The 27219-nt window shown below is 39.8% G+C and overlaps 1 protein-coding gene across 2 annotated transcripts in view; it reads right to left on the bottom strand.

Annotated features, from left to right (window-relative positions):
- Positions 1–242: 242 nt before the first annotated feature.
- LOC118367991 (proteoglycan 3-like) overlaps positions 243–27219 on the bottom strand; it is a 150989-nt gene continuing 124012 nt past the window's right edge. The window contains exons 1-6 of one of the 2 annotated variants that reach the window (XM_035751696.1): positions 16556–16666; positions 15920–15972; positions 14756–15133; positions 5702–6040; positions 1630–1736; positions 243–1323 (exon numbers count right to left, since the gene is read on the bottom strand). In XM_035751696.1, the coding sequence (XP_035607589.1) occupies positions 1216–1323; positions 1630–1736; positions 5702–6040; positions 14756–15133; positions 15920–15950 (963 nt within the window). In that variant the 5' untranslated portion in view covers positions 15951–15972; positions 16556–16666 and the 3' untranslated portion in view covers positions 243–1215. Of the gene's footprint in view, positions 1324–1629; positions 1737–5701; positions 6041–14755; positions 15134–15919; positions 15973–16555; positions 16667–27219 lie in introns of those variants that run through there. The other variant, XM_052497504.1, reaches the window with a different exon arrangement.

Below are 27219 nucleotides of genomic sequence, written 5' to 3'. Positions count from 1 at the left end.
CATCAACAGTAGTTTAAAGAGTAAGACAATTATTTGTTAACATGTTTATATACTGTATATCCATACTAGAGTATAAATGCAGTATGAAATGGAAATAATATCACTGTAAGAATGGTTTAAAAATACATTATAAACTATATTAAAATAATTATGAATCATAATAAAAATAAAGAAATTAAAACATTTAAAAAAAATGTTACTATCTATCAATCACACAGTTTCATGTTAAGATAGTTGTGTACTCTTAGAAACTGAGAAATAACAAGACATGTAAATACATTGAATCAGTAACAAGAAAGGTGTAACATTTAGACATGTCTTGGAATTATAGTTTGAACAATTTCATAACAGCATGAAGTGCGAAAACCCAATCCAAATGCAATTTGACATAATGTATCATTATTACAAAATAACTACTGGCTAGAGTGTGAAAATTAGAATATAAGGGATATGAGACAGTAAGGAAAAACTAAGGGGACGTGGACTGAGGTGAAAGACAATGTTTAATATCCAAATTGGTTAGAATCAGGTGAACGTTAGGGTTAAGAATAGGGTTACGTGCTACGATGTGTACAAACCCTGGATGACTGGCATCGTGCTCTGTATTGAAGCTACTGGTGCAGCTATCTTGGCACTCCTCCCCAATTGTAAAAATATTTTGGAAGCTATAGAAATGCATTTATTAATGTCTACATCCGTTTTGACATATTTATTCTATAACAGACACCCTAATGCATACTTTAAAATTATACTATGTAAGCTGAACATAAAATTGAAACAATATATTTGAAAAACATTCCGTAAAGTATTTATTTTTGGAGAGTCCTAATGTTCCTGTCCCCACTACAACAAAACATACTTAAAAACATGTCATTTTGTCCTTGAACATTTGAATTGAAATACTGTAGAATTCTATTCCATTCCATTGGAGGACTGCTCCTACTAGGGAGTGCCAATATGGCCGACCGGTGGCTTCAAAGTCTCTCAATGGCCAATAAATACTGTAGCATCAACAATCCAGGGTTTATATACGTCATTGGTTATGTGTTTGGTTAAGGTTAGGTGGTTGGTTAAGGATATAGTTAGGGTTACGGTAAGGGTTAGTTTTCAGGGTTTTGGCAAGTTGAGCTGTAAATGGGATGTTGGTCAGAAAAGTCCCCTTAGTCTCTACTGTAATAGTATTTACAGCTTCATACTCGGTTCAGTTTCTCCTTCTTACTTCTTCCCCTTTTCTTCCTTGTGGAAGATAATCCCATCAGGCTGCTCCTTCCATCTCAGTTTGACATCATCAGACATCCCCTTCCCAGTCAATTCCTTCTTTATCTGAGGAACACAAACAGAATTTTGTTTACTGGCTGGTCTACCAACTATGCAGTCAGTACTGGCTAACACTTTACTGCATACCCCCTTATGTATGCATTCATAAACTATTTATGACAGTTATATAAGACATTATAACATCAGTCATAGACAGTCATAAACATTATGGTTGTTATAGATAACAGGTAAATCTGTAGTCAATGGTATATAATTTAGCCAGATATTGCAGTAACCCTTTATCACTTGTAACCCTCAATCACCACTAAAATGTCTGTAATTTCTCAACGAGGAACAGAAGGTGAAATTCACCTGCTGCAAGATGGCCTCCTGAATGGCAGGATCAGTCAGGACCATGTTCTGGTCCTTTGGGGTCAGCTTCACTCTCACCACCTGCCGAGTCTTCGTCACTGCGGGAGCTAACAGAGCCAGAGACGGAGCCAGAGACAGAGACAGAGCAGACCTAACTCACTCTATTAAATTAATCATAACAGGAACATTTTACATTAGCTAGAAATTCAAAAGGAAATGATCTTAACAGAGAAAAATGTCTTCTGTGTGCTACCTATATCCACCCACTAGAATCCCCATACTTTAATGAAGACAGCTTCTCCATCCTGGAGGGGGAAATTAATCATTTCCAGGCCCAGGGACATGTACTAGTCTCTGACGACCTAAATGCCAGAACTGTACAAGAACCTGACTGACACCCTCAGCACACAGGCGGACAAACTCCTACCTGGAAATGACAGCATTCTCTCGCCAATATGCACCCAAGGCACAACTAAGACAACATAACCAACAAAAACGGGTCACAACTCCCGCAGCTCTGTCACATGCTGGGTATGTACATAGTCAATGGTAGGCTTCGAGGGGACTTCTATGGTAGGTACACCTATAGCTCATCCCTTGGCAGTAGTACTACAGACTCATTTATCACTGACCTCAACACAGAGTCTCTCAGAGCATCCACAGTCAGACCACTGACACCCCTATCAGATCACAGCAAAATCACACTACAGGAACAGAGCAATGCTCAATAATGAGGCATCAAAGCCAAATGAGCTGAATAAAATTAAGAAATGCTATAGATGTCACGACTCTGCCAAAGTCTGTCCCTCTCCTTGTTTCTAGCCATCGCTGATCCACTTTTCATTTTCATTTTCTTTTGTCTTTGTTTTACACACCTGGTTTCAATTCCCCAATTACATGTTCATTATTTAACCCTCTGTTTTCCCCATGGTTTTTGTGCGTGATTGTTTTACATATGTTCAGCCCGTTATTGTGGGCTTGGTATTACGACATGTTATTTGGAATATTTGAGTAAAGTTACTTGTGTTACTCATCTCTGCTGTCCTGCGCCTGACTCCTCTGCACCAGCTCCACCCAGACCATTACAATAGATGGAAGGAAAGTATGTGGAAACCTACCAAAAAACTATTAGGCAACAACAAATTCAAACCCATTTAGACAACTTCCTGGATAAAACTTTCCACTGTAATAGTGAAGGTGTAAACTTGGCAGTAGAAAACCTCATCAGTGTATTTGACCTCTCAGCTTCACTATAAAATAAAACATAAAATTAATGACAAATGGTTTAATGAAGAATGCAAAAATCTAAGAACGAAATTGAGAAAACTATCCAACCAAAAACAGAGACCCAGAAAACCTGAGTCTACGCTATGATGAATCACTAAAACAATACAGAAATACACTACGGATAAAGAAGGAACAGCATGTCAGAAATCAGCTTAACCTCTTGAACCTCTGGGGGCAGTATGTCATTTTTGGATGAAAAACGTTCCCGTTTTGAACAATATATTTTGTCACGAAAAGATGCTTGACTATGTATATAATTGACAGCTTTGGAAAGAAAACACTCTGACGCTTCCAAAACTGCAATTATTTTCCACCATAATTTGCAAATAAATTCATTAAAAATCCTACAATGTGATTTTCTGGATTTTTTCCCCCATTTTGTCTGTCATAGTTGAAGTGTACTTATGATGAAAATTACAGGCCTCTCTCATCGTTTTAAGTGGGAGAACTAGCACAATTGGTGGCTGACAAAATACTTTTTCGCCCCACTGTATATAAACAAATTGGTGAGGGCACTAGAACAGTCTGCAGCACCCGGCCTCAACCTACTAGAATCTGAAGTCAAATGTCTACTGTTTGCTGATGATCTGGTGCTTCTGTCCCCAACCAAGGAGGGCCTACAGCAGTCTCTAGATCTTCTGCACAGATTCTGTCGACCCAGTAAATCTCAGTAAGACAAAAATAATGGTGTTCCAAAAACGGTCCAGTTGCCAGGACCACAAATACAAATTCCATCTAGACACCATTGCCCTAGAGCACACAAACAACTATAGATGCCTTTGCTTAAACATCAGCACCACAGGTAACTTCCACAAAGCTGTGAACGAGCTGAGAGACAAGGCAAGAGGGCCATATATGCCATCAAAAGGAACATAAAATTCGACATACCAATTAGGATCTGGAAAAAAATACTTGAATCAGTTATAGAACCCATTGCTCTTTATGGTTGTGAGGTCTAGAATGATGATGTTAAAGAGTTTAGGGCCTTCTACGCCATCAAAATGAACATAAAATCTGACATAACAATTTGGTTCTGGTTAACGTCTCTTTTATGGATTTTGATAATTAGTGGGTATCTGCCTAATTCTGCTCTGCATGCATTATTTGGTGTTTTACGTTGTACCCAGGATATTTTTGCAGAATTCAGCATTTAGAGTCTCAATTTGGTGTTTGTCCCATTTTGTAAATTCTCTGTTGGTGAGAGGACCCAATACCTCAAAACAGTAAAGGGCAATTGGTTCTATAGTTGATTCAAGTAATTTTAAAGTACAAAAGGGAAACTAAATAAACATAAATATGGTTTGTATTTACAATGGTGTTTGTTCTTCACTGGTTGCCCTTTTCTTGTGGAAACAGGACACAAATCTTGCTACTGTGATGGCACACTGTGGGATTTCACCCAGTAGATATGGGAGGTTATCAAAATTGGGTTTGTTTTCAAATTCATTGTGGATCTGTGTAATCTGAGGTAAATATGTGTCTCTAATATGGTCATACATTTGGGAAGAGGTTAGGAAGTGCAGCTCAGTTTCCACATAATTTTGTGGGCAGTGTGCACATAGCCTATCTTCTCTTGAGAGCCAGGTCTACCTATGGCGGCCTTTTTCAATAGCAAGGCTATGCTCACTGAGTCTGTACATAGTTAAAGCTTTCCTTAAGTTTGGTTCAGTCACAGTGGTCAGGAATTCTGCCACTGTGTACTCTCTGTTTAGGATCAAATACCATTCTAGTTTGCTCAGTTTTTAAAATTAATTATTTCCAATGTGTCAAGTAATTATCTTTTTGTTTTCTCTTGATTTTATTGGGTCTAATTGTGTTGCTGTCCTGGGGCTCTGTGGGGTGTGTTTGTGTTTGTGAACAGAGCCCCAGGACCAGCTTGCTTAGGGGACTCTTCTCCAGGTTAATCTCTTTGTAAATGATTGCTTTGTTATGGAAGGTTTGTAAATCTGTGTGAATTTAAGTGTGCTCTCTCTAATTCTCTCTTTCTCTCTTACTTTCTCTCTCTCTCTCTGTTCTGCCTTATTATTATTGGGCCATGCTGGTCATTTATGAACATTTGAACATCTTGGCCATGTTCTGTTATAATCTCCACCCGGCACAGTCAGAAGAGGACTGGCCACCCCACATAGCCTGGTTCCTCTCTAGGTTTCTTCCTAGGTTTTGGCCTTTCTAGGGAGTTTTTCCTAGCCACCGTGCTTCTACATCTGCATTGCTTGCTGTTTGGGGTTTTAGGCTGGGTTTCTGTACAGCACTTTGAGATATCAGCTGATGTACGAAGGGCTATATAAATACATTTGATTTGATTTGAATCGCTTCCTTTTAGGTGGTTGTAGAATTGAACTATTTGCACATAATATGACATTTGAAATGTCTTTATTCTTTTGGAAATTTTGTGAGTGTAATGTTTAATGTTAATTTTTAATGTTTCTGTCGATCTGGCCCTGTCTCTCTGTCAATTCAATTTAATTTAAGGCCTTCATTGGCATGGGAAACATATGGTAACATTGTCAAAGCAAATGAAGTAAATAAAACAAAAGTGAAATAGAGAGAGACAGAGCCAGAGCCAGACACTAACTCTCACCACCTACTCTTCTTCATTGGTTCTAACAGAGACAGATAGGGTAACTTCACACACACACACACACACACACACACACACACACACACACACACACACACACACACACACACACACACACACACACACACACACACACACACACACACACACACACACACACACACACACACACACACACACACAATAACATATACTGTAACTCACCACCGTAGCAGCAGAAGGGAAGTGTCGTCTCACATGTGTAGTCTGCCCATTTGCCTGATTTATCGAACATCGACACACAGTTCCCGTAGCGATTATTCGGTGCTCCTGAACGCCAGTATCTGAATGAAGAGTTACTCTGGTCCGACCAGCTCCAGTCTCTGAACAGGCCGATCCACACCCAGTTTCCCTTCGGTACAATGTTCCCTATCTTCCTGCTCTCAGCCAGGTTCCTCACACTGGCCATGTCTGTGTAGTGCTGTCTGCAGTAGCTCTGCCCTTCATCCCACGTCATACTTTCATTTGACAAGATGAACCTCTCAGAAATGATGGTTGTCTTCCCTGCAAATGTTTAACGTTGAATGTAAGTATCATTTATAGATATTTTTTACATAAGAAATTTACCAATTTGTCACATTTGACTGTGTAAAACCTAGCAGTACTACTTATTTCTCTGAGGGTAAGGCGGATACAAGACTTCAGAAAGTATTCATACCCCTTGACTTTTTCCACATTTTGTTGTGTTACTGTAGTGGGTAGTAATATTTATAATTTAGGTTATTATAAATAACTCAAATGTGACTGATAATAAGACTAAGCAATTAGCCTATTAAAATGTTTATCTGACTCCATAAAGATAGTTAGTAGTATGCAAGAGACTATGGTTGAGTTACAGTAATAGGCAAATATCTGAGAATGGATTCAAAATACAATTGTATTTATTCACTTTGTAAAAATGAATGGATTCACATACAAGACTTAAAGCTTAAGTAACAAACCATTAACAAGCATTACAAGGCATTATTTTCGTAATTGTCAGAGAGAGAGAGAAATCATAGCCTGAATGGCCATGCCCCAAAAGTCAGATGGGTGGAGAGATAAAGAGAGAGAGAGAGAGAGAGTGTGTCACTAGAGAAGTTAAGGAACAAAAAAGTGATAGAACAATGAATCCGAGACCCTTTTATAAGCATCTGAGTTGCTTGGATTCATAACCTGAGTTGTTGATAAATAGCATTTCTGTAAAGTTAACCTCCAATCAGATATCAGACCTACATTATGTTACCTCTGCTTGTCAGATACGAGAGGCACACCTTCGCTGTGGCAGTTTCCAGGAGGAGATGTTCTCACGGACGTCCTGTGGTCACTGGCGCCAGGAGAGGTGTGAAGACTGATAAAAACTTCAATTGACTAAATGAATGTTACTGTTTGAATGAAATTGTGGTGTTTACTTTTTTTCAAGAGCTTATAAAGAGCTGCCGAAATTTGACATGTCTTATTGCATTGTATGCTTTCTGATTGATGTGTTTTTAAAGTGACTGGATTAGAACTGTAGGGTGGGTTGACTGGTTATTAACCACATTTCTGTTGTCTGGACAGATTATTTGAATGGAGTTGATTAGAGTCTGGGTTTGTTTTCGTGTCTTTTTTTAAAGTAACATGAAGCGTTAAGTCATTCAGGCTGGGGCTGCGTTCCTACTTGAATTTGATTAAAAGGACAACACATTTGTTCATACTTTGAGAACGTTACCAAACTCCTGTGTGTATCACACACACAGTTTTTCTCTTACAGATTATTATTCTGAACTGAAGACACGTGTCACCACGTTAAGTCTTAGCCTATTGGTGATAGTCATTTACTCTGAGTTATTCTGTAATGGATCATGTATTTCATGTACACTGGAGTTGAGTATTATTTATTTTGTGACTAATACATTCTATTAGTTGAATTGAGTAAATGCATTCCTTGTTTTACAGAGTAATTATTTGATTAACTAAATGACTGTATCTTGGTAGGCCTATTGATAGTTGTTAATTACACTATACATATAGTACATATATGCTTGGTCTCTGAGTTAAGGTTAACTCAATAATTTTATGCTAGGACATCGATTGCAAGATATTAGCTCCTTGTTCCTTAGCCTCTTAATAATTGCATTCTTCGCCTTCTTTGAGGATAACACAGTGCCACCGACGTGGCCAGCTATCAAGAACTGTGGGCTCTTCTTCCCCGTGCCCGACGTGAGTAAGAGAATTTCGTTTTCAGGGAGGCACCCACAAACTTGCCTATTGTTTTTCTTGACCATAGAGTTTGCTAGAAGGCACATCAGACATCAGGCATCATGTTACCCCTGCTGTAACTAACATAGCCCTGAACATTTTGATTGTGACATAATTTATAATCTCACAATGGGCCTGGCATTGTTTACAGACATATTTAATCAATCCCTATCCCAGGCTGTTGTCCCCACATGCTTCTAGATGGTCACCATTGTTCCTGTACCCAAGAAAGCAGAAGTAACTGAACTAAATGACTATCGCCCCATTGCACTCACCTCTCATCATGAAGTGCTTTGAGAGACTAGTCAAGGATCATATCACCTCTACATTACTTGTCACCCTAAACCCACTTCAATTTGCTTACCGCTCCAATAGATACACAGACGATGCAATCGCCATCGCACTGCACACTGCCCTATCCCATCTCAACAAGACAAATACCTATGTAAGAATGCTGTTGTCATGACGTTGGCCTGGGGGGTAGGTTTATGACAGTCATAAATACCTCTTCCCCCCTTTTTCCTCTCTCTACCCTACTGAGGTTACATTTGCAAAACCCTTGGTTAATATAGAGATTCTGGGAACATCAGAAGGTGGGGGAAAATGAACTATATTCTGTTAATCCGACCAATGGAACATATGCGGTGGTATTTAATGAATATGATGTCAGTTCGGTTGTCATCTGAGACATTGTCATCAATGATAATATGACACAAACTCTACAGTGGAAAGTCTACACATCAGAGTTATCGGAATCACATGTAATTGTTGTTCAATTTAAATGTTTGAATATGAAATTATTCGTGATGGGATGAAATGTGATTTTAGCTTCTAAAATGTGAGATTTGGGTTTTCATAAGATAGGGCTCTACTCAATCAGTGGCCCGCCCCTGTGAAGGGACCTGGGCTATAAAACTTTTAAAACACGCCCTCCTCTCCCTTCAGATATATACCCTTGACGACAAAATAACCTCCTGTTCCGAGGACATGAGTACAAAGGTCCTATGTCAGAATGGTTCAGATAATAACTACAGAATGAAGCCAACATCAGCAAGAGCTTTGGTTGCGAACTTGGAACTCTTATTCAGTACAGAAGTGATACCTCCTAGCCGTTGAGTTAGCAACAGCAGATGCAACGAGGGTTAGGAAGGAACAGACAGAGTATCCCGTCTATCACCCAACGACGTTACTACAACGTATCCAATTGACAACCAGAGACATTCTTCAAAGGACTCGGTTGGGCAACACGGCTTTCCATTTAGAATGCATACGATACTGTATTTACGATAGCACAGCTTCTTCCCTTTGTTCTTCAGTCTTCCCGCTCTTTCACTCAAACCCAGCCCCTTTTCTTTTGTGTAACAAGCTGTCATATTTGTTCCGCCCGCCAGGGACGTTTTCCTTTATGACGTAATTTGTAATCAAGTTATGATTTAATTATGTGTATGTGTAATTCTGTGTGATTACGTAGTTAGGTATTTAGTAAATAAATTATTAAACCCAATTTTGTATGGCTGATTCAAATTGTTAGCCAGGGTTTGTGCCGATAACCAAGAATTTACAACTTTCAGATGAGACTGAATTAAGATGAAGATTCATATTGACTGCTATTGATGTAAAATATTACTTGGTGTTTAAGAGGAAGATACGGAAGATAACAGCTCTATTAATATTATTTAGTGGTGCCTGACTCTCTAGTTAATTACATTTACATGATTAGCTCAATCAGGTAACATTAATTACGGAGAAATTATTTTATAGAATAGCATGTCATATCACTTAATCCGGCATAGCCAAAGAAACAACACTGTTCATTGACTATAGCTCAGCATTCAACACCATAGTACCCTCCAAGCTCATCATTAAACTCGAGTCCCTGGGTGTGAACCTCACCCGGTGGTGAATTTGGGAAACAACACCTCCACTTCGCTGATCCTCAACACTGGGGCCCCACAAGGGTGTGTTCTCAGCTCCCTCCTGTACTCCTTGATCACCCATGACTGTGTGGCCAAGCACGCCTCCAACTCAATCATCAAGTTTGCAGACGACACTACAGTAGTAGGCTTGATTACCAACAATGATGAGAGAGCCTACAGGGAGGAGGTGAGGGCTCTGGGAGTGTTGTGATTGTGGACTTCAGCAAACAGCAGAGGGAGCACCCACCTATCATCGGGACCACAGGGGAGAAGGTGGAAAGCTTCAAGTTCCTCAGAGTACACATCACTGACAAACTGAAACAGTCCACCCACACAGACAGTGTGGTAAAGAAGGCGCAACAGTGCCTCTTCAACCTCAGGAGGCTGGAGAAATTTGGCTTGGCACCTAAAACCCTCAAAAACCTTTACAGATGCACAATTGAGAGCATCCTGTCTGGCTGTATCACCGCCTGGTACGACAACTGCACCACCGGCAACTGCACCACCCACAACTACAGGGCTCTCCAGAGGATGGTGCGGTCTGCCCTCCAAGACACCTACAGTACAAGATCTCACAGGAAGGCCAAAAAGATCATCAAGGACAACAAACTCCCTAGCCACTGCCTGTTCACCCCGCTATCTTCCAGAAGGCGAGGTCAGTGCAGGTGCATCAAATCTGGGACCGAGAGACTGAAAAACAGCTTCTATCTCAAGGCCATCAGACTGTTAAATAGCCATCACTAACACATTAGAGGCTGCTGCCCATATACATAGACTTGAAATCACTGGCCACTTTAATAAATGGAACACTAGTCCCTTTAATAATGTTTACATATTTTGCATTACTCATCTCATATGTATATACTGTATTCTATTCTTCTGTATCTTAGTCTATGCCGCTCTGACATTGCTCGTACATATATTTATATATTCTTTATGCCATTCCTTTACTTAGATTTGTGTGTATTGGGTATATGTTGTGTAATTGTTTATTATTACTAGTTAGACATTACTGCACTGTCGGTGCTAGAAACGTAAGCATTTCTCTAAACCCGCAATAACATCTGCTAAATACGTGTATGTTACCAATAAAATTTGATTTGATATAATGGTTGGATAATTTCCACCAAACTAAATGGTGACATCCAGGTGATGGGGATTTCTATACTACACTACATTACAGGGTGAATTTAAAATGGATTCAGTTGAGAATTTTTGTCACACAATACCCCATAATGCCAAAGTGGAGTTATGTTTTTAAAAATGTTTACTAATGAATCAAAAATGTAAAGTTGAAATGTCTTGAGTTAAAAGTATTCAACCTCTGTTATGTTTAGCCTAAATAAGTTAAGGACTAAAAATGTGGTTAACAAGTCATTCTTATTTACAATGACGGCCTGCCAAAAGGCAAAAGGCCTCCTGCAGGGACGGGGGACTGGGATTTTTTTATTTTTTATAAATACAATATAAATATAGGACAAAACACACATCATACAAGAGAGACAACACAACACTACATAAAGAGAGACCTAAGACAACTACATAGCAAGGCATTAACACATGACAACACAGCATGGTAGCAACACAGCATGGTAGCAACACAACATAACAACAACATGGTAAAAACACAACATGGTAGCAGCACAAAACATGGTACAAACATTATAGGGCACAGACAACAGCACCAAGGGCAAGAAGGTAGAGACAACAATACATCACACAAAGCAGCCACAACTGTCAATAAGTTGCATGGACTCACTCTGTGTGCAATAATAGTGTTTCACATAAATGAATGAATGAATATTGAATGACAACCTCATCTCTGTACCCCACACATACAATTATCTGTAAAGTCCCTCAGTCGAGCAGAGAAAAAAATTATTGTTTAACCACAAAGACCAGGGTATCAATACACCTAATCACTACAATGATAGAGACATTCTTCCTAATTCATTTGCTTGAGAGGAAGGAAAGCACTCAGGGATTTCAACATGAGGCCAATGGTGATTTTAAAACAGTTACAGAGTTAAATTTTGGGCTCCCGAGTGGTGCAGCACTCTAAGGCACTGCATCTCAGTGCTAGAGGTGTCACTACAGACACCCTGGTTCGTATCCAGGCTGTATCACAACCAGCCATGATTGGGAGTCCCATAGGGCGGTGCACAATTGGCCCAGTGTTGTCCAGGTTTGGCCAGTGTAGGCCGTCATTGTAAATAAGAATTTGTTCTTAACTGACTTGCCTAGTTAAACCAAGGTTCAATTTAATTGCTGTGATAGGAGAAAATAAAAGATGGATCAACAACATTGTAGTTACTCCACAATACTGACCTAAATGACAGAGTAAAAAGAAGAAAGCATGTACAGAATAAAAAATATTCCTAAACATGCATCCTGTTTGCAATAAGGCACTAAATTAAAACTGTAAAAAATATGGGATACAAATTCACTTTATGTCCTTAATACAAAACAAAGTGTTATGTTTGGGTCAAATCCAACACAACACATCACTGAGATCCAATCTTCATATTTCAGTCATGGTGGTGGCTGCATCTTGTTATGGGTGAGCCCGTCATCGGCAAGGAGTAAAGAGTTTTTTGGGGCTAAAAAGAAACGGAATAGAGCTAAGCACAGGCAAATCCTAGAAGAAAACCTGGTTCAACCTGCTTTCCAACAGAAACTGGGAGACAAATTCACCTTTCAGCAGGACAATAACCTAAAAAACATGGCCAAATATACACTGGAGTAGCTTACCAAGACAACATGGAATGTTCCTGAGTGGCCTAGTTACAGTTTGCACTTCAATCAGATAGAAAATCTATGGTAAGGCTTGAAAATTGTTGTCTAGCAATGATCAAGACTCGTCTTGACAGAGCTTAAAGAATTTTTTGAAAGACTCATCTGCAAATATTGTACAATCCAGATTTGCAAAGATCTTAGAGACTTGCCCCTGAGTGGCGCAGCGGTCTAAGGCCCTGCATCTCAATGCAAGAGGTGTCACTGCAGTCCCAGGATTGAATCAAGACTGCATCACATCTGGCTGTGATTGGCAGTCCCGTAGGGCGGCACACAATTAGCCCAGCGTCATCCGGGTTTGGCTGGGGTAGGCCGTCATTGTAAATAAGAATTTGTTCTTAACTGACTCTCCGAGTTAAATAAAGGTTAAATAATCGTATTTTTTAAATATAAAAAAATATCCAAAAGGACTCAAAGCTGTTATCGCTGCCAAAGGTGATTCTAATATGTATTGACTGAGGGGTGTGAATACTTACGTAAATGAGATATTTTTGTTTTTCATTTTCAATTAATTTGCTAAACAATTCTTTTTTTTTTTTTTACTTTGTCATTAAATCCATTTTGAGTTCAGCCTGTAACACAATAAAATGTAGAATAATAAGTCAAGGGGTCTGAATACTTTCTGAAGGCACTGTATACAGTTTATACATTTTGTTACGTTAAAGCCTTATTCTAAAATGGATACAATTATTTTTTGTCCTCATCAATCTACACATAATACCCCATAATGACAAAGTTAAAACATATTTTTAGAATTTTTGCAAATGTATTAAAAATAAAAAACTATATATTTATATTTACATAAGTATTCAGACCTTTTGATATGAGACTCGAAATCAGGACATTATGGTAGAGCGGCCAGACAGAAGCCACTCCTAAGTTAAAGGCACATGACAGCCTGCTTGGAGTTTGCCAAAAAGGTACCTAAAGGACTCTCAGACCATGAGAAGCAAGATTCTCTAGTCTGATGAAACCAAGATAAAACTTTTTGGCCTGAATGCCAAGCCTCACGTCTGGAGGAAACCTGGCACCATCCCTACGGTGAAACATGGTGGTGGCAGCATCATCCTGTGGGAATGTTTTTCGTCAGCAGGGACTGAGAGACTAGTCAGCACTGAGGTAAGATGACGGAGCAAAGGACAGAGAGATCCTTGGTGAAAACCTGCTCCAGAGCACTAAGGACCTCAGACTGGGGCGACGGACCAACAGGACAACAATCTTAAGCACACAGGCAAGACAATGCAGTGGCTTAGGGACAAGTCTCTGAATGTCCTTGAGTGACCCAGCCAGAGCCCGGACTTGAACATCTCTGTAGAGACCTGAAAATAGCTGTGCAGCGACGCTCCCCATCCAACCTGACAGAGCTTGAGTGGATCTGCAGAGAAGAACTGGAGAAACTCCCCAAATACAGGTGTTCAATGCTTGTAGCGTCACACCCAAGAAGACTCAAGGCTGTAATCGCTGCCAAAGGTGGTACAACAAAGTACTGAGTAAAGGGTCTGAATACTTTCAGAAATGTGATATTTCAGTTTTTTATATGTAATAAATTAGCAAAACACTTAAAAAAACATGTTTTTGCATTGTCATTATGTGTAATGGTTTTCCTCCTCTTCATCTGAAGAGGAGGTGTAGTATGGATCGGAACAAGATGCGGCATGGTAAGTGTTCATGATGTTCATTTTAATAAAGACAAACTGAACACTAAAATACAAAAACAATAAACGTAACGTGAATAACCGAAACCGAAAACAGTACTGTGTGGTGAATAAACACAGACACGGAAACAAACACCCACAAACAAACAGTGAAACCCAGGCTACCTAAGTATGATTCTCAATCAGAGACAACTAATGACACCTGCCTCTGTTTGAGAACCATACTAGGCCGAAACATAGAAATCCCAAAATCATAGAAAAACAAACGTAGACTGCCCACCCCAACTCACGCCCTGACCATACTAAATAACGACAAAACAAAGGTCAGAACGTGACATTATGGGGTATTGTGTGTAGATTAATGAGGAAAATAACTTTTGAATCCATTTTAGAATAATGCTGTAACGTAACAAAATGTGAAAAATTCAAGGGTTCTGAATACTTTCTGAATGCACTGTACTTGTTTTCAGTAATGTTTGTGTCACGATTACTTTATAGAGTGTCAGTGCACATGCAGGTTAAAATATGTTTGCAAACATTAAGTTATGATAATGTTATAGTTATTTCCTATTTTAAAATGTTCTAATTGTACAGACATAGAGCTGTAAATACACCAAAGAATAACATGTTCTCACCGTTGTAGCAGACCGAGTAATGATTTTGGTTGCAAATGAGATCCCACCAGGTCCCATACTCTCCTGTCGCTACACAGTGCTGATCAATGTATTTACCATCTGAACTGTCCCAGTTCCTAAACTGAGCCTCTCCCTCACCATAGTAGTCCATATCTTCTAGAGACCACCTCCAGCTGTTAACACCATTATACAACCCTATCCAGGCTGATCCATTATAACCACTGTCTACAGTGTTGATCAGCTTGTTCATATCCTCCATGTTGTCTATGGTGGCCAGGTCAGTGTACTTATCTCTGCAGTATCTCTGTGCTTCATTCCAGTTCTTGCTCATGTTCACAAAGTGGTACTGAGGATGGCATGGAGAGGGTAAAAACAGCCCTGTGAACAAAACTATCATTTAGTGCATTATTATCTGTTCCATTATCACAGGCCTGCTACACCAGATGCTTAACCTTTTGTTTTCTATAAATCCAGGGTGTAAACAACACAGCTTCACGAGATGCTTGTGCAGCTCAGCGTACAATTACACTGTGGATCTATTTTCAAGATGTTGTGGCGCAACTCACAATTTCAAACACTTGATGAAGTGGCCCTGCTCTGCTCACCCAGGAAAAGTTCAGCTTTTCAGTGTAGCAGCTAAAATAAACACCGCTTCCACAGTACCCCAGTATAACAACACAGAAATATACAGTACTATTGGAAAGTATTCAGACCCCTTGACTTTTTCCACATTTTGTTTTATTACAGCCTTATTCTAAAATGGCCGAACTTGTTTTTTTTCCCCTCATCAATCTACACACAATACCTTATAATGACAAAGCAAAAACATGTTTATTATATATTTTTTGCTAATTTATTACATATCAAAAATGGAAATATCACATTTGAGAATAAGGCTGTAACGTAACAAAATGTGGAAAAAGTCAAGGGGTTGGAATACTTTCCGAAAGCAATGTATATTTCTGTGTTGTTAGCTATACTGGGGCACTGTGGAATACCAGCCTTTCTCCACTCACATGCTTACTCGCGAACTCACTGATTCACACACGCAGGCGCGCACACACACACACACAAACACACACACACTCACTTTCACGCACACACACACTCTCACTTTCACGCACACACACTCTCACACACACACTATTAATTTACTGTACTGACCTGTTAGTAAGAGAAGGGTTCTCCACCCCATCGTCTGACTGACAGTGTTTCCACTAAGGGAATATAAAAGGGATTGTTAAATTAAAGAGAATTGCTAGCAGGGGCTGAAGGGATAGTTGACTCAATTTACAAATTGACATATTGGTTTCCCTTGAAGCAATCCATTGACAAGGTAAGGACATTAAAATATTGAAAATATCTTTATCAAATTCTATCTTAAGACATTGGTTGTCATATGGACAGGTTTTAATATGTCAGCAGGAGCCATAGTACCTTAATAATCACTGCAATCAATCGCATGTTGTTGATTAAAATATTCAAATTAAATCACGCTGTTAGATTATAATGACACACATACAAGTGTTTGCCTTTCTGCAACACGAAAATATTGCACTTTAATTGTACATTTGCTTCTAACACTGTCCTCACTCCTCAACATGTAATTTTTTTCAAAATTGTTATTAACTAGTAATACAAATGGGCCATTTTTAAGCATAGAAATCAATTAGCACCCCCCAAAAACGACATGTTCAAGGTTAAAGTTAAATATCAATCTCAAGCACCAAAGAAAACATTTCCCACATTTTGATTGATAATTCAGTTTGGATTCAGAAAATCTAATTAAAATATAAGAACCTGTTTAGTTGGTCTTGTCTGGTCTCTCTCACATTCTCTGGTCTGTGGACTGAGGTCTATGGTCTGCTCTTGTCTGGTTCTCTGCTCTGTGGACTGAGGTCTCCTGCTTTGTCTGGTGTCGTCTCTCTTAATGGTTGCCTCTCGTCTATGCAGAACTCTTTAGAGGGCTCAGATGCAAAGTATTTTTCCACTTCCACAGGTCAAACAATATGGCCACTGCTGCCATGACTCCAAGCCGGGCTTTGGTTAAGGTTAGGGTTAACATTAGTGTTAAGGCTTTGGTTAAGGTTTGGCTTAACATTAGGGTTAAGGCTTTGGTAAAGCTTAGGGTTAACATTAGGGTTAAGGCGTTGGTTAATGTTAAGGCTTAAAGGAATAGTTTGGGATTTTGGCAATGAGGACCTTGATCTTCTTCCCCAGAGTCAGATGAACTCGTAGAAAAAAAATATGTGTACAGTTGAAGTGGGAAGTTTACAAACACCTTAGTCAAATTAGTTTAAACTCAGTTTTTCACAATTCCTGACATTTAATCCTAGTAAAAATTCCCTGTCTTAGGTCTGTTAGGATCACTACTTTATTTTAAGAATCTGAAATGTCAGAATAATAGTAGAGAGAATGATTAATTTCAGCTTTTATTTCTTTCATCACATTCCCAGTGGGTCAGAAGTTTACATACACTGAACTAGTATTTGGTAGCATTGCCTTTAACTTCACTAGGGTAGGGGGCAGCATTCGGAATTTTGGATGAAAAGCGTGCCAAAATTAAACTGCCTGCTACTCAGGCCCAGAAGCTATAATTTAATAGGATAGAAAACACTCTAATGTTTCCAAAACTGTTAAAATAATGTCTGTGAGTATAACATAACTGATATGGCAGTAGAAAACCTGAGGAAAATCCATCCATGAAGTACTATTATTTTGAAAGACTGCCTATCCACCATACAAAGACCCAGTTCACAATCTCTATGGCTTCCTCTACATGTGACCAGTCTTTAGGCATTGTTTCAGGCTTTTACTCTGAAAAATGATGGATTTACAGCACTTTCAATGAGGGGACAGTGGAAATTTCCAGACATGAGCCAAGCGTGTGATCGGGGGCGCCCCTTTCTTCTTTCTCCTTTTCTATTGACGAAGCTTTTGTCCTGTTGAAATATAATTGATTATTTATGACAAAAACAACCTGAGGATTGATTTTATCGTTTGACATGTTTTCATCGTTTGACATGTTTCATCAAACTTTTATTGTACTTTTTTAAACTTTTCATCTGAATGTTGAGAGTGTGCATTGTGCCTTTGGATTACTGAACTAAACGCACCAACAAAACAGAGGTTTTTGGACATAAAGAGGGACACTATTGAACAAAACATACATTTATTGACTAAAATTGAGTCCTGGGAGTGCCATCTGATGAAGATCATCAAAAGTTAGTGATTCATTTAAGCGTGATTTCTAACATTTGCGAGCCCTATCCTTGGCTGGAAAATGGCTGTATGGTTTTAAGTGACTAAGCGCTGACCTAACATAATTGCGTGGTGTGCTTTTGCCATAAAGCCTTTTTGAAATCAGACACTGTGGTTGGATTTACAAGAAGTTCATCTTTAAAATGGTATATAATACTTGTATGTTTGAGAAATTTTAATTATGGGATTTCTGTTTGTTTTGAATTTGGCACCCAGCAATTTCACTTGCTGTTGTCGAGGTGGGACGCTACCGTCCCACTGGTGCCAGACAGGCTAAATTGTTTAACTTGGGTCAAACAATTTGGGTAGCCTTCCACAAACTTCACACAAAAAGTTGGGTGAATTTTGGCCCATTCCTCCAGACAGAGCTGGTGTAACTGAGTCAGGTTTGTAGGCCTCCTTGCTCGCACAAGCTTTTTCAGATCTGCCCAAAACAATTCTATAGGATTGAGGTCAGGGCTTTGTGATGGCCCCTCCAATACCTTGACTTTGTTGTCCTTAAGCCATTTTGCCACAACTTTGGAAGTTTGCTTGGGGTCATTGTCCATTTGGAAGCCCCATTTGCGACCAAGCTTTAACTTAACTAATATCTTGAGATGTTGCTTCAATATATCCACATAATTTTCCTACCTCATGATTCCTACCTAACGATGTTCATTATGGACAAACAGTTCTATTTTTGTTTCATCAGACCAGAGGACATTTCTCCAAAAAGTACGATCTTTGTCCACATGAGCAGATACAAACCGTAGTCTGGCATTTTTATGGTGGTTTTGGAACAGTGGCTTCTTCCTTGGTGAGCGGCCTTTCAGGTTATGTCGATATAGGACTTGTAGATACTTTTGTACCTGTTTCCTCCAGCATCTTCACAAGGTCCTTTGCTGTTGTTCTGGGATTGATTTGCACTTTTCACACCAAAGTACGTTCATCTCTAGGAGACAGAACGCGTCTCCTTCCTGAGCGGTATGACGGCTGCGTGGTCCAATGGTGTTTATACTTGCGTACCATTGTTTGTACAGATGAACGTGCTCCCAAGGATGAACCAGGCTTGTGGAGGTCTACAAAAAAATGTATGAGGCCTTGGCTGATTTAATTTGATTTCTCATGATGCCAAGCAAAGAGGCACTCAGTTTGAAGGTAGGCCTTGAAATACATCCACAGGTACACCTCCAATTGACTCAAACTATGTCAATTAGTCTAACAGAAGCTTCTAAAGCCATGACATCATTTTCTGGAATTTTCCAAGCTATTTAAAGGCATCTGTGGCATTGTATTGTGTGACAAAACTGCACATTTTAGAGCGCCCTTTTATTGTCCCTAGTACAAGGTGCACCAGTGTAATGATCATGCTGTTTAATCAGCATCATGATATTATCTTGGCAAAAGAGTAATGCTCACTAACAGGGATGCAAATAAATGTGTTCACAAAATATGAGAGAAATGCGTTTTTCGTGAGTCTGGACATTTTCTGGGATCTTTTATTTCAGCTCATAAAACTTGAGACAACATTTGACATTTTATGTTTAAATGTGCATAAATGTGCATCTCTTTGTGTCCCCAGGACCAGGATTAGGAAACACTTCCCTAAGGGGAAAGCCATGGTCACGTGGGCGAAGGTAACATTGAGCTCTGATTCTCAAAAAAGTATGCCTCAGCCATTCGGGAATTTGAATTTGGTCACGCATCAGTTAGGGCCGTGCTCATTCCTTCTGTCAACTTCCTTGCTCCAAGCGGCCATCAATCACTTCTAATGACAGGTCATTTCCCTCGTCTTAGGCTAGCCTCACTCACCATGGTAATAAGCACTCACTCCATTAGCTTAGCAAATATCACTTACCAACAATTGATATTATCAACTGGAGTTGAACCCTGGTCACCTGTGTTCACCAGTTGACTATGTTAAGGCGCCCGCATACAAGGTTCGGTTTCCTCCGAGCAGAACTCAGCAAAGTGAAGTGAATGTCTGTGTCTCACATTCCCCCTTAAAATATTACTGTTTATCCCTTTGAGACGCCATAGCAACAACATAGCCTGTATTCCCTTTTTCAAATAGTCTGAAATAATCTAAGATAAATCAAGAAATCTGTAATTAATTTGATGTTTTTGCTGAAGAGGTCGCACCATTTTACATCTAACTACTGTAAGATGTTTGGTGCAGTATTTCTGAAGGGAAATAACATGCATAAAACTAGTTGTCTCTCATTGAATTACAAAACTTAATTGAAGATTTCCGTCCATAGTTCCCACTCCTACTAGGAGTAGTAAGGTTTACCAATCACTGACATAGGGGCGTAGACTTCAGCTACCGAACTTGGACTTACCTCAACAAAATAATGTGTGTGAGGGAACAGCTGGAAAATATCCTGCTGAACACCAAAATTAACTAAAATGTCACAAAATGTCATAGTAACATACGCTCAAACTATTTTGACTGGGAAGCATGAAACGGTCTTTAACTGTCTGAGCTAAAGCCTATAAGAAAGTACTGTAAGTAATTATTGTCCAAGCCAGAATGGCCTATTTGGCAATAGCCTGTCTCCTCTTTCTGTAGCACAAGGCAGCTTAATACAGTAAGTACACCCCTTGAATAGGATGCTATTATATCGCAGCCAGGGCTTTAAATTAAAACATGCCATTGGTAGCAATGGTGCTCCCAACTTTATAAAGTTAGGAGCACCACATGACACTTGGGAGCACCAGAAAATAGTGTTTTTTTATTGATTGAGGTACTGCCTGTATTGGGCCTTTATAAATTCCACTTGCCTCCCTTTCTACTGTATCCATGTGGAAGAGGTTGGTTACTGAAATCTTCTCAATGAACATCATAATCAATCCTATTATGTTAAAACACAGGGTTTGAGTTCATATTGTCACTGATATTGTAATATTATGGTCTTCTACCAGTATATTGGAATATTATGGTCTTCTACAAATACATTGTGATATTTATGCATCTATCATAGAGGTATCCTACATGGGGTGGCAGCGTAGCCTAGTGGTTAGAGCGTTGGACTAGTAACTGGAAGGTTGTGAGTTCAAACCCCCGAGCTGACAAGGTACAAATCTGTTGTTCTGCTCCTGAACAGGCAGTGTTCCCAGGCTGTCATTGAAAATAAGAATATGTTCTTAACGGACTTGCCTGGTTAAATAAAGGTAAAAAAAAAATAATAATAAATAAATAAATGCATGATGCACCATTCCAATGGTCTACGGTCACAAGACACAGGCCTCCTAATTGTCCCTAGAATTTCTAAGCAAACAGCTAGAGGCAGGGCTTTCTCCTATAGAGCTCCATTTTTATGTGAGAGACGCAAACTCTGTCTCAACCTTTAAGTCTTTACTGAAGACTCATCTCTTCAGTGGGTCATATGATTGAGTGTAGTCTGGCCCAGGAGTGTGAAGGTGAACGGATAGGCTCTGGAGCAACGAACAGCCCTTGCTGTCTCTGCCTGGCCGGTTCTCCTCTTTCCACTGGGATTCTCTGCCTCTAACCCTATTACAGGGACTGAGTCACTGGCTTACTGGTGCTCTTTCATGCCGTCCCTAGGAGGGGTGCGTCACTTGAGTGGTTTGAGTCACTGATGTGATCTTCCTTTCTGGGTTGGCACCCCACCTTGGGTTGTGCCGTGGCGGAGATCTTTATGGGCTATACTTGGCCTTGTCTCAGGATGGCAAGTTGCTGGTTGAAGGTATCCCTCTAGTGGTCTGGGGGCTGTGCTTTGGCAAAGTGGGTGGGGTTATATCCTTCCTGTTTGGCCCTGTCCGGGGGTATCATCGGATGGGGCCACAGTGTCTCCTGATCACTCCTGTCTCAGCCTCCAGTATTTATGCTGCAGTAGTTTGTGTCGGGGGGCTAGGGTCAGTTTGTTATAACTGGAGTACTTCTCCTGTCTTATCCGGTGTCCTGTGTGAATTTAAGTATGCTCACTCTAATTCTCTCTTTCTTTCTCTCTCTCTGAGGACCTGAGCCCTAGGACCATGCCTCAGGACTACCTGGCATGATGACTCCTTGCTGACCCCAGTCCACCTGGCCGTGCTGCTGCTCCAGTTTCAACTGTTCTGCCTGCGGCTATGGAATCCTGACCTGTTCACCGAACGTGCTACCTGTCCCAGACCTATTATTTGACCATGCTGGTAATTTATCAACATTTTAACATCTTGGCCATGTTCTGTTATAATCTCCACCCGGCACAGCCAGAAGAGGCCTGGCCACCCCTCATAACCTGGTTCCTCTCTAGGTTTCTTCCTAGGTTTTGGCCTTTCTAACATGCTTCAACACCTGCATTGCTTGCTGTTTGGGGTTTTAGGCTGGGTTTCCGTACAGCACTTTGAGATATCAGCTGATGTACGAAGGGCTATATAAATACATTTGATTTGATTTGTCTAGAACAGGTTGTGTGTCAAACTATATTACTGGAAGCCTGAGTGTTTGTAGGTTTTTGGTCTTCCCTTGTATTTGATTGGTCAATTAAGGTCATTGATAAGTTTGGAACTCCCCTCACTTGGAATTGAAAGGAAATAACAAAACCAGCAGACAAGGCCCTCCAGAAATTGAGTTTGACACCCCTACATTTGACACACCTACATCAACCTCGCTCCCCTCCCGTCCAAACAAATTGCCCCGGTTTCCATGGCAACAAATCTGGTCATCTTGCACTGCTCAAACAAATCACTTTGTCTCGCAAACACATTTGTTTCCCTAATTGAGTAAATGTGAAAATGTTCTCTGAGGTTACTGCAGGAATCAGCTCAAGTATGCAAAATGCATTGAAGCGCTAATGCTGAGGTAAAGCCTAGCCCCACCCTATTCTGCAGTGAATAGATATATAGTATAGATACTAGGTTGTGTCTTCCACCCTGCTTTTTAACCCTATTCACGCCAGAAAGTTTTTTTCACTGTGACATCACATCTTAATACTTGTAGAACCACACAAACCAAACATACCAAATACTGCATGCCTTGTTCATATTTAATTTTAAATATATATATTAAATCACAGGTCAAACATGCAAGCATTTAGCACAAAAAAGCTTTATTTTCAAAAGATGTAACATACATACATATATTTCAATCATATCGATAGGAACCTCACAACATCAGGTTATGTAGATAACTACATATACATTACACATATTACACTTGTACATTCATATATATATATATATATATATATATATATATATATATATATATATATATATATATATATATATATATATATATATATATATATGTATATATACATTTTTATTCCCAACATAATAGGTATGTAAACTATAGTTGTTGTAGGTCAAGTGGCAGTGGAGTTGCATCAGATTTCCTGCAGGTGGGGTTGTTGTCGGAACTTTCCAGTTTCCAAACACTTTCATAATCATCCAATCAGGGAACCGGCTGTCACCCTCTTAACTCAACCCACCTCTGCCCTCATTGTTCTGGGTAGGAGTTGCCCTTTAAAGGTCCAGTGCAGTCAAAAACCCGATGTTCTTATGTTTTAGATGAATTTAATAATAGATATGAGCCTTGGCCTCCACATTGTACAACCTTCTGGGGCTTCTAATCCTAACCCACCTTAACTCCAAATTATCCATCAAAGACTCCTATTGACCTGCCTCAACATAATAATAGGCTAATCTCACTCACCATAATATTAGGCTAACCTTGCTCACCATGGTAATTAGAATAGCCTAGCTCACCATGCTAATAGATTAGCCTCGCTCACCATGCTAATAAATTAGCCTTGCTCACCATGGTAATAGGCACTCCCTCCATTAGCCTGGCAAATATTAGTGGCCAGTGATGAAGAAGCCTACCAAGGTGAAAACATTGGTTTGAACCTAGGTCATCTGTGTTTGCCAGGTGACTGAGCTAAAGCCTATAGAATAAACATTAGGCTGCCAACATGGGGTGTTGAATGATGACTGAAAAACCTGTGTTTCCAATGTTCTCTAGAGTGAAGTTTCCCTAGGTACAGATCTAGGATCAGCTTCCCCTCCCCCAATCCTTAACCATTAAAAAACTGAAAATTAGATCAAATAATATATAGGAAAGCTTTCCAGAAATCAAGAAACATAATTCTCCAAGTTTAGAGTTCTATCTTTGTCAAAACTGATTTTCTCTCCTTCATTTTCTTCTTTTTGGAATCCCTCTTTTCTTCAGGCTGCTCCTTCCATCTCAGTTTGACATCATCAGACATCCCCTTTTCCCTCAGCTGCTTCTTTACACGAGGAACACAAAGTAACGGAATACAGTATAAATATGCTGTGCTATGATATAACTATAACACACCTGCTACCGTAGTAACCAAACAAACAGACGTATAATGTAATGCTTTTGTTATTCTTTTCACTCCGTCATTTAGGTTAATATTTTGGAGTAACTACAATGTTGTTGATCCATCCTCAGTTTCCTCCTATCACAGGCATTAAACTCTGTAACTGTTTCAAAGTCACCATTGGCCTCATGGTGAAATCCATGAGCACTTTTCTTCCTTTCTGGCTAATGATTTTGGAAGGACACCTGTTTCTTTGTTGTGACTGGGTGTATTAATAACCTACACCTACTCATTCACCTACTCATTCAATGGTTCTCCTTTATTTGGACTATTTTCTACATTGTAGAATAATAGTGAAATCATCAAAACTATAAAATAACACATAGGTGTGCCTTCTTAAAAGTAAATTTGCAGAATTTCTTTCCTTCTTAATGCGTTTGATCCAATCAGTTGTGTTGTGACAAGGTGTGTGTGTGTTTGTGTGTGTGTGTGTGTGTGTGCGTGTGTGTGAGGGGAGGGGGGGTATACAGCAGATAGCCCTATTTAGTGAAAGACCAAGTCCATATTATGGCAAGAACAGCTCAAATAAGCATTGAGAAACGACAGTCCATCAATAATTTGAGATATGAAGGTCAGTCAATAACTGAAAGTTTCTTCAAGTGCAGTCACAAAACACATCAAGCGCTATGATGAAACTGGCTCTCATGAGGACCACCACAGGAATGGAAGATCCAGAGTTACCTCTGCTGTAGAGGATGAGTTCATTGGAATTACCAGCCTCAGAAATTGTAGCCCAAATGCTTTACAGAGTTCAAGTAACAGACACATCTCAACATCAACTGTTCAGAGGAGACAGTGTGTATCGGGCCTTCATGGTCGAATTGCTGCAAAGAAACCACTACTAAAGGACACCAATAAGAAGAAGTGACTTGCTTGGACCAAGAAACATGTGCAATGGACATTAGGTCTGGAGACCAAATTGGAGATTTTTGGTTCCAACCCGCCATGTTTTTGTGAGATGCGGTGTTTGTGAACAGATGATCTCCGCATGTGTATTCCCCACCGTAACGTAAGGTGGAGGAGGTGTTATGGTGTGAGGGTGCTTTGCTGGTGACACTGTTTGTGATTTATTTAGTATTCAAGGCACACTTAACCTGCATGGCTACCACAGCATACTGCAGGTAGACACCGTCCCATCTGGTTTGGGCTTAGTGGGACTATCATTTTGTTTTTCAACAGGACGATGACCCAACACACCTCCAGGCTGTGTAAGTGCTATTTTACCAAGAAGGAGAGTGATGGAGTGCTGCATCTTAACTTAATAGCGCGTTTTTAAGTTTCAAAAGATTGCGACCCCCCATCCTTTGCCTCATAAGGGTTTGATCCAATGGTGTTTGAATGTTAAATGACGAGACAGAGGCATTGATGCAAGTAACCGGTCTTGTTTACTACATCACAATACATCCTGGTATCTCAAGCACACCGGTAAAACACATGAGTTGCAGTAATGAACATTTACCAACAGATGGCATCACTGTGCCATCTTACACCCATAACAAATGATTTGATGTAACAGTGCTCAACAGTGCTCAGTGCTCCTGCACATTGGCTAACCGGACTATCTGCATTGTGTCCCGCCACTCACCACCTGCCAACCCCTCTTTTACGTTATTGCTACTCTCTCTTCATTGTCTATGCGGCAGGGTAGCCTAGTGGTTAGAGCGTTGGACTAGTAACCAGAAGTTTGCAAAATTACACCCCCGAGCTGACAAGGTACAAATCTGTTGTTCTGCCCCTGAACAGGCAGTTAACCCACTGTTCCTCGGCCATCATTGAAAATAAGAATTCATTCTTAACTGACTTGCCTAGTTAAATAAAGGTAAAATAAAAAACTTTAACCATATCTACATGTAAATACTACCTCAATCAGCCTGACTAACCGGTGTCTGTATGTAGCCTCGCTACTTTTATAGCCTCGCTACTGTTATAGCCTGTCTTTTTACTGTTGTTTTATTTCTTTACTTACCTATTGTTCACCCAATACCTTTTTTGCACTATTGGTTAGAGCCTGTAAGTAAACATTTCACTGTAAGGTCTACCTACACCTGTTGTATTCGGCGCACGTGACAAATAAACTTTGATTTGATTTGATTTGAACACACTGTTCCTTAACTGGCAAGGTAACAGAGGGTTCGTGTCTACCGTCTGAAAGGCACTCAATGCACGTAACAAACGTGAGGTTAATCCAGTCAGTAGCACCATAGCGATTTTGTTTTATGTTGGCAGGATTCACACACAGAATAGCTGAATTTGCAGAGCTAGCGAGCAAACTAAAGCAAACATTAGCTAGCAAACTAGCTTGTACCTATTCCATTTATGTGGCGTCGTCAAAGATGGAATATTTGCTATCGTCAGTTTATTCCAAAATCAGCATGCAGCTGTAATGCTTTTAATGTCCCTATGATAAGGTTAGCAATAAACTGAACTCTAAACTGAAAATAACTACATTCTCTTCTGCCATTGTCTTAAATATCTTTAATGGTCTTGTTGCAAAAGCTAAATTGTCGCTGTGGGACTTTGAAGCACCTGTGTGTCGAGTAAACTGACGATAGCAAAGATTATAGCAAATACCACAGAAACGGAATTGTTGCTCGCTAGCTCTGCAAATGCAGCTATTGTGGGAAGCCAGCAAATATAAAATGACAACATAAACCATATTAAAATTACAAAAGGTTGCAGCTTATGGTGAACTCATACAGCTGTCAACACTTGTCACTGCAATCCGTTTCTCATTTGCTAGCTGACTAGCTAGCTTCCTTGTAGATCGAAGCCCATTATAGAAGAAAATGGATGATAGAAGCCCATATCCTACTGTAAATCACCTGCACACTGTGCGTGTGTGTGTGTGTGTGTGTGTGGGCGTGCGTGCGT

Source organism: Oncorhynchus keta, chromosome 35 (assembly GCF_023373465.1).
Source record: "Oncorhynchus keta strain PuntledgeMale-10-30-2019 chromosome 35, Oket_V2, whole genome shotgun sequence".
In the NCBI taxonomy this organism is placed as follows: domain Eukaryota; kingdom Metazoa; phylum Chordata; class Actinopteri; order Salmoniformes; family Salmonidae; genus Oncorhynchus; species Oncorhynchus keta.
Note: the sequence above shows the minus strand (reverse complement) of the source record. Positions and strands in the feature narration are given on the sequence as shown.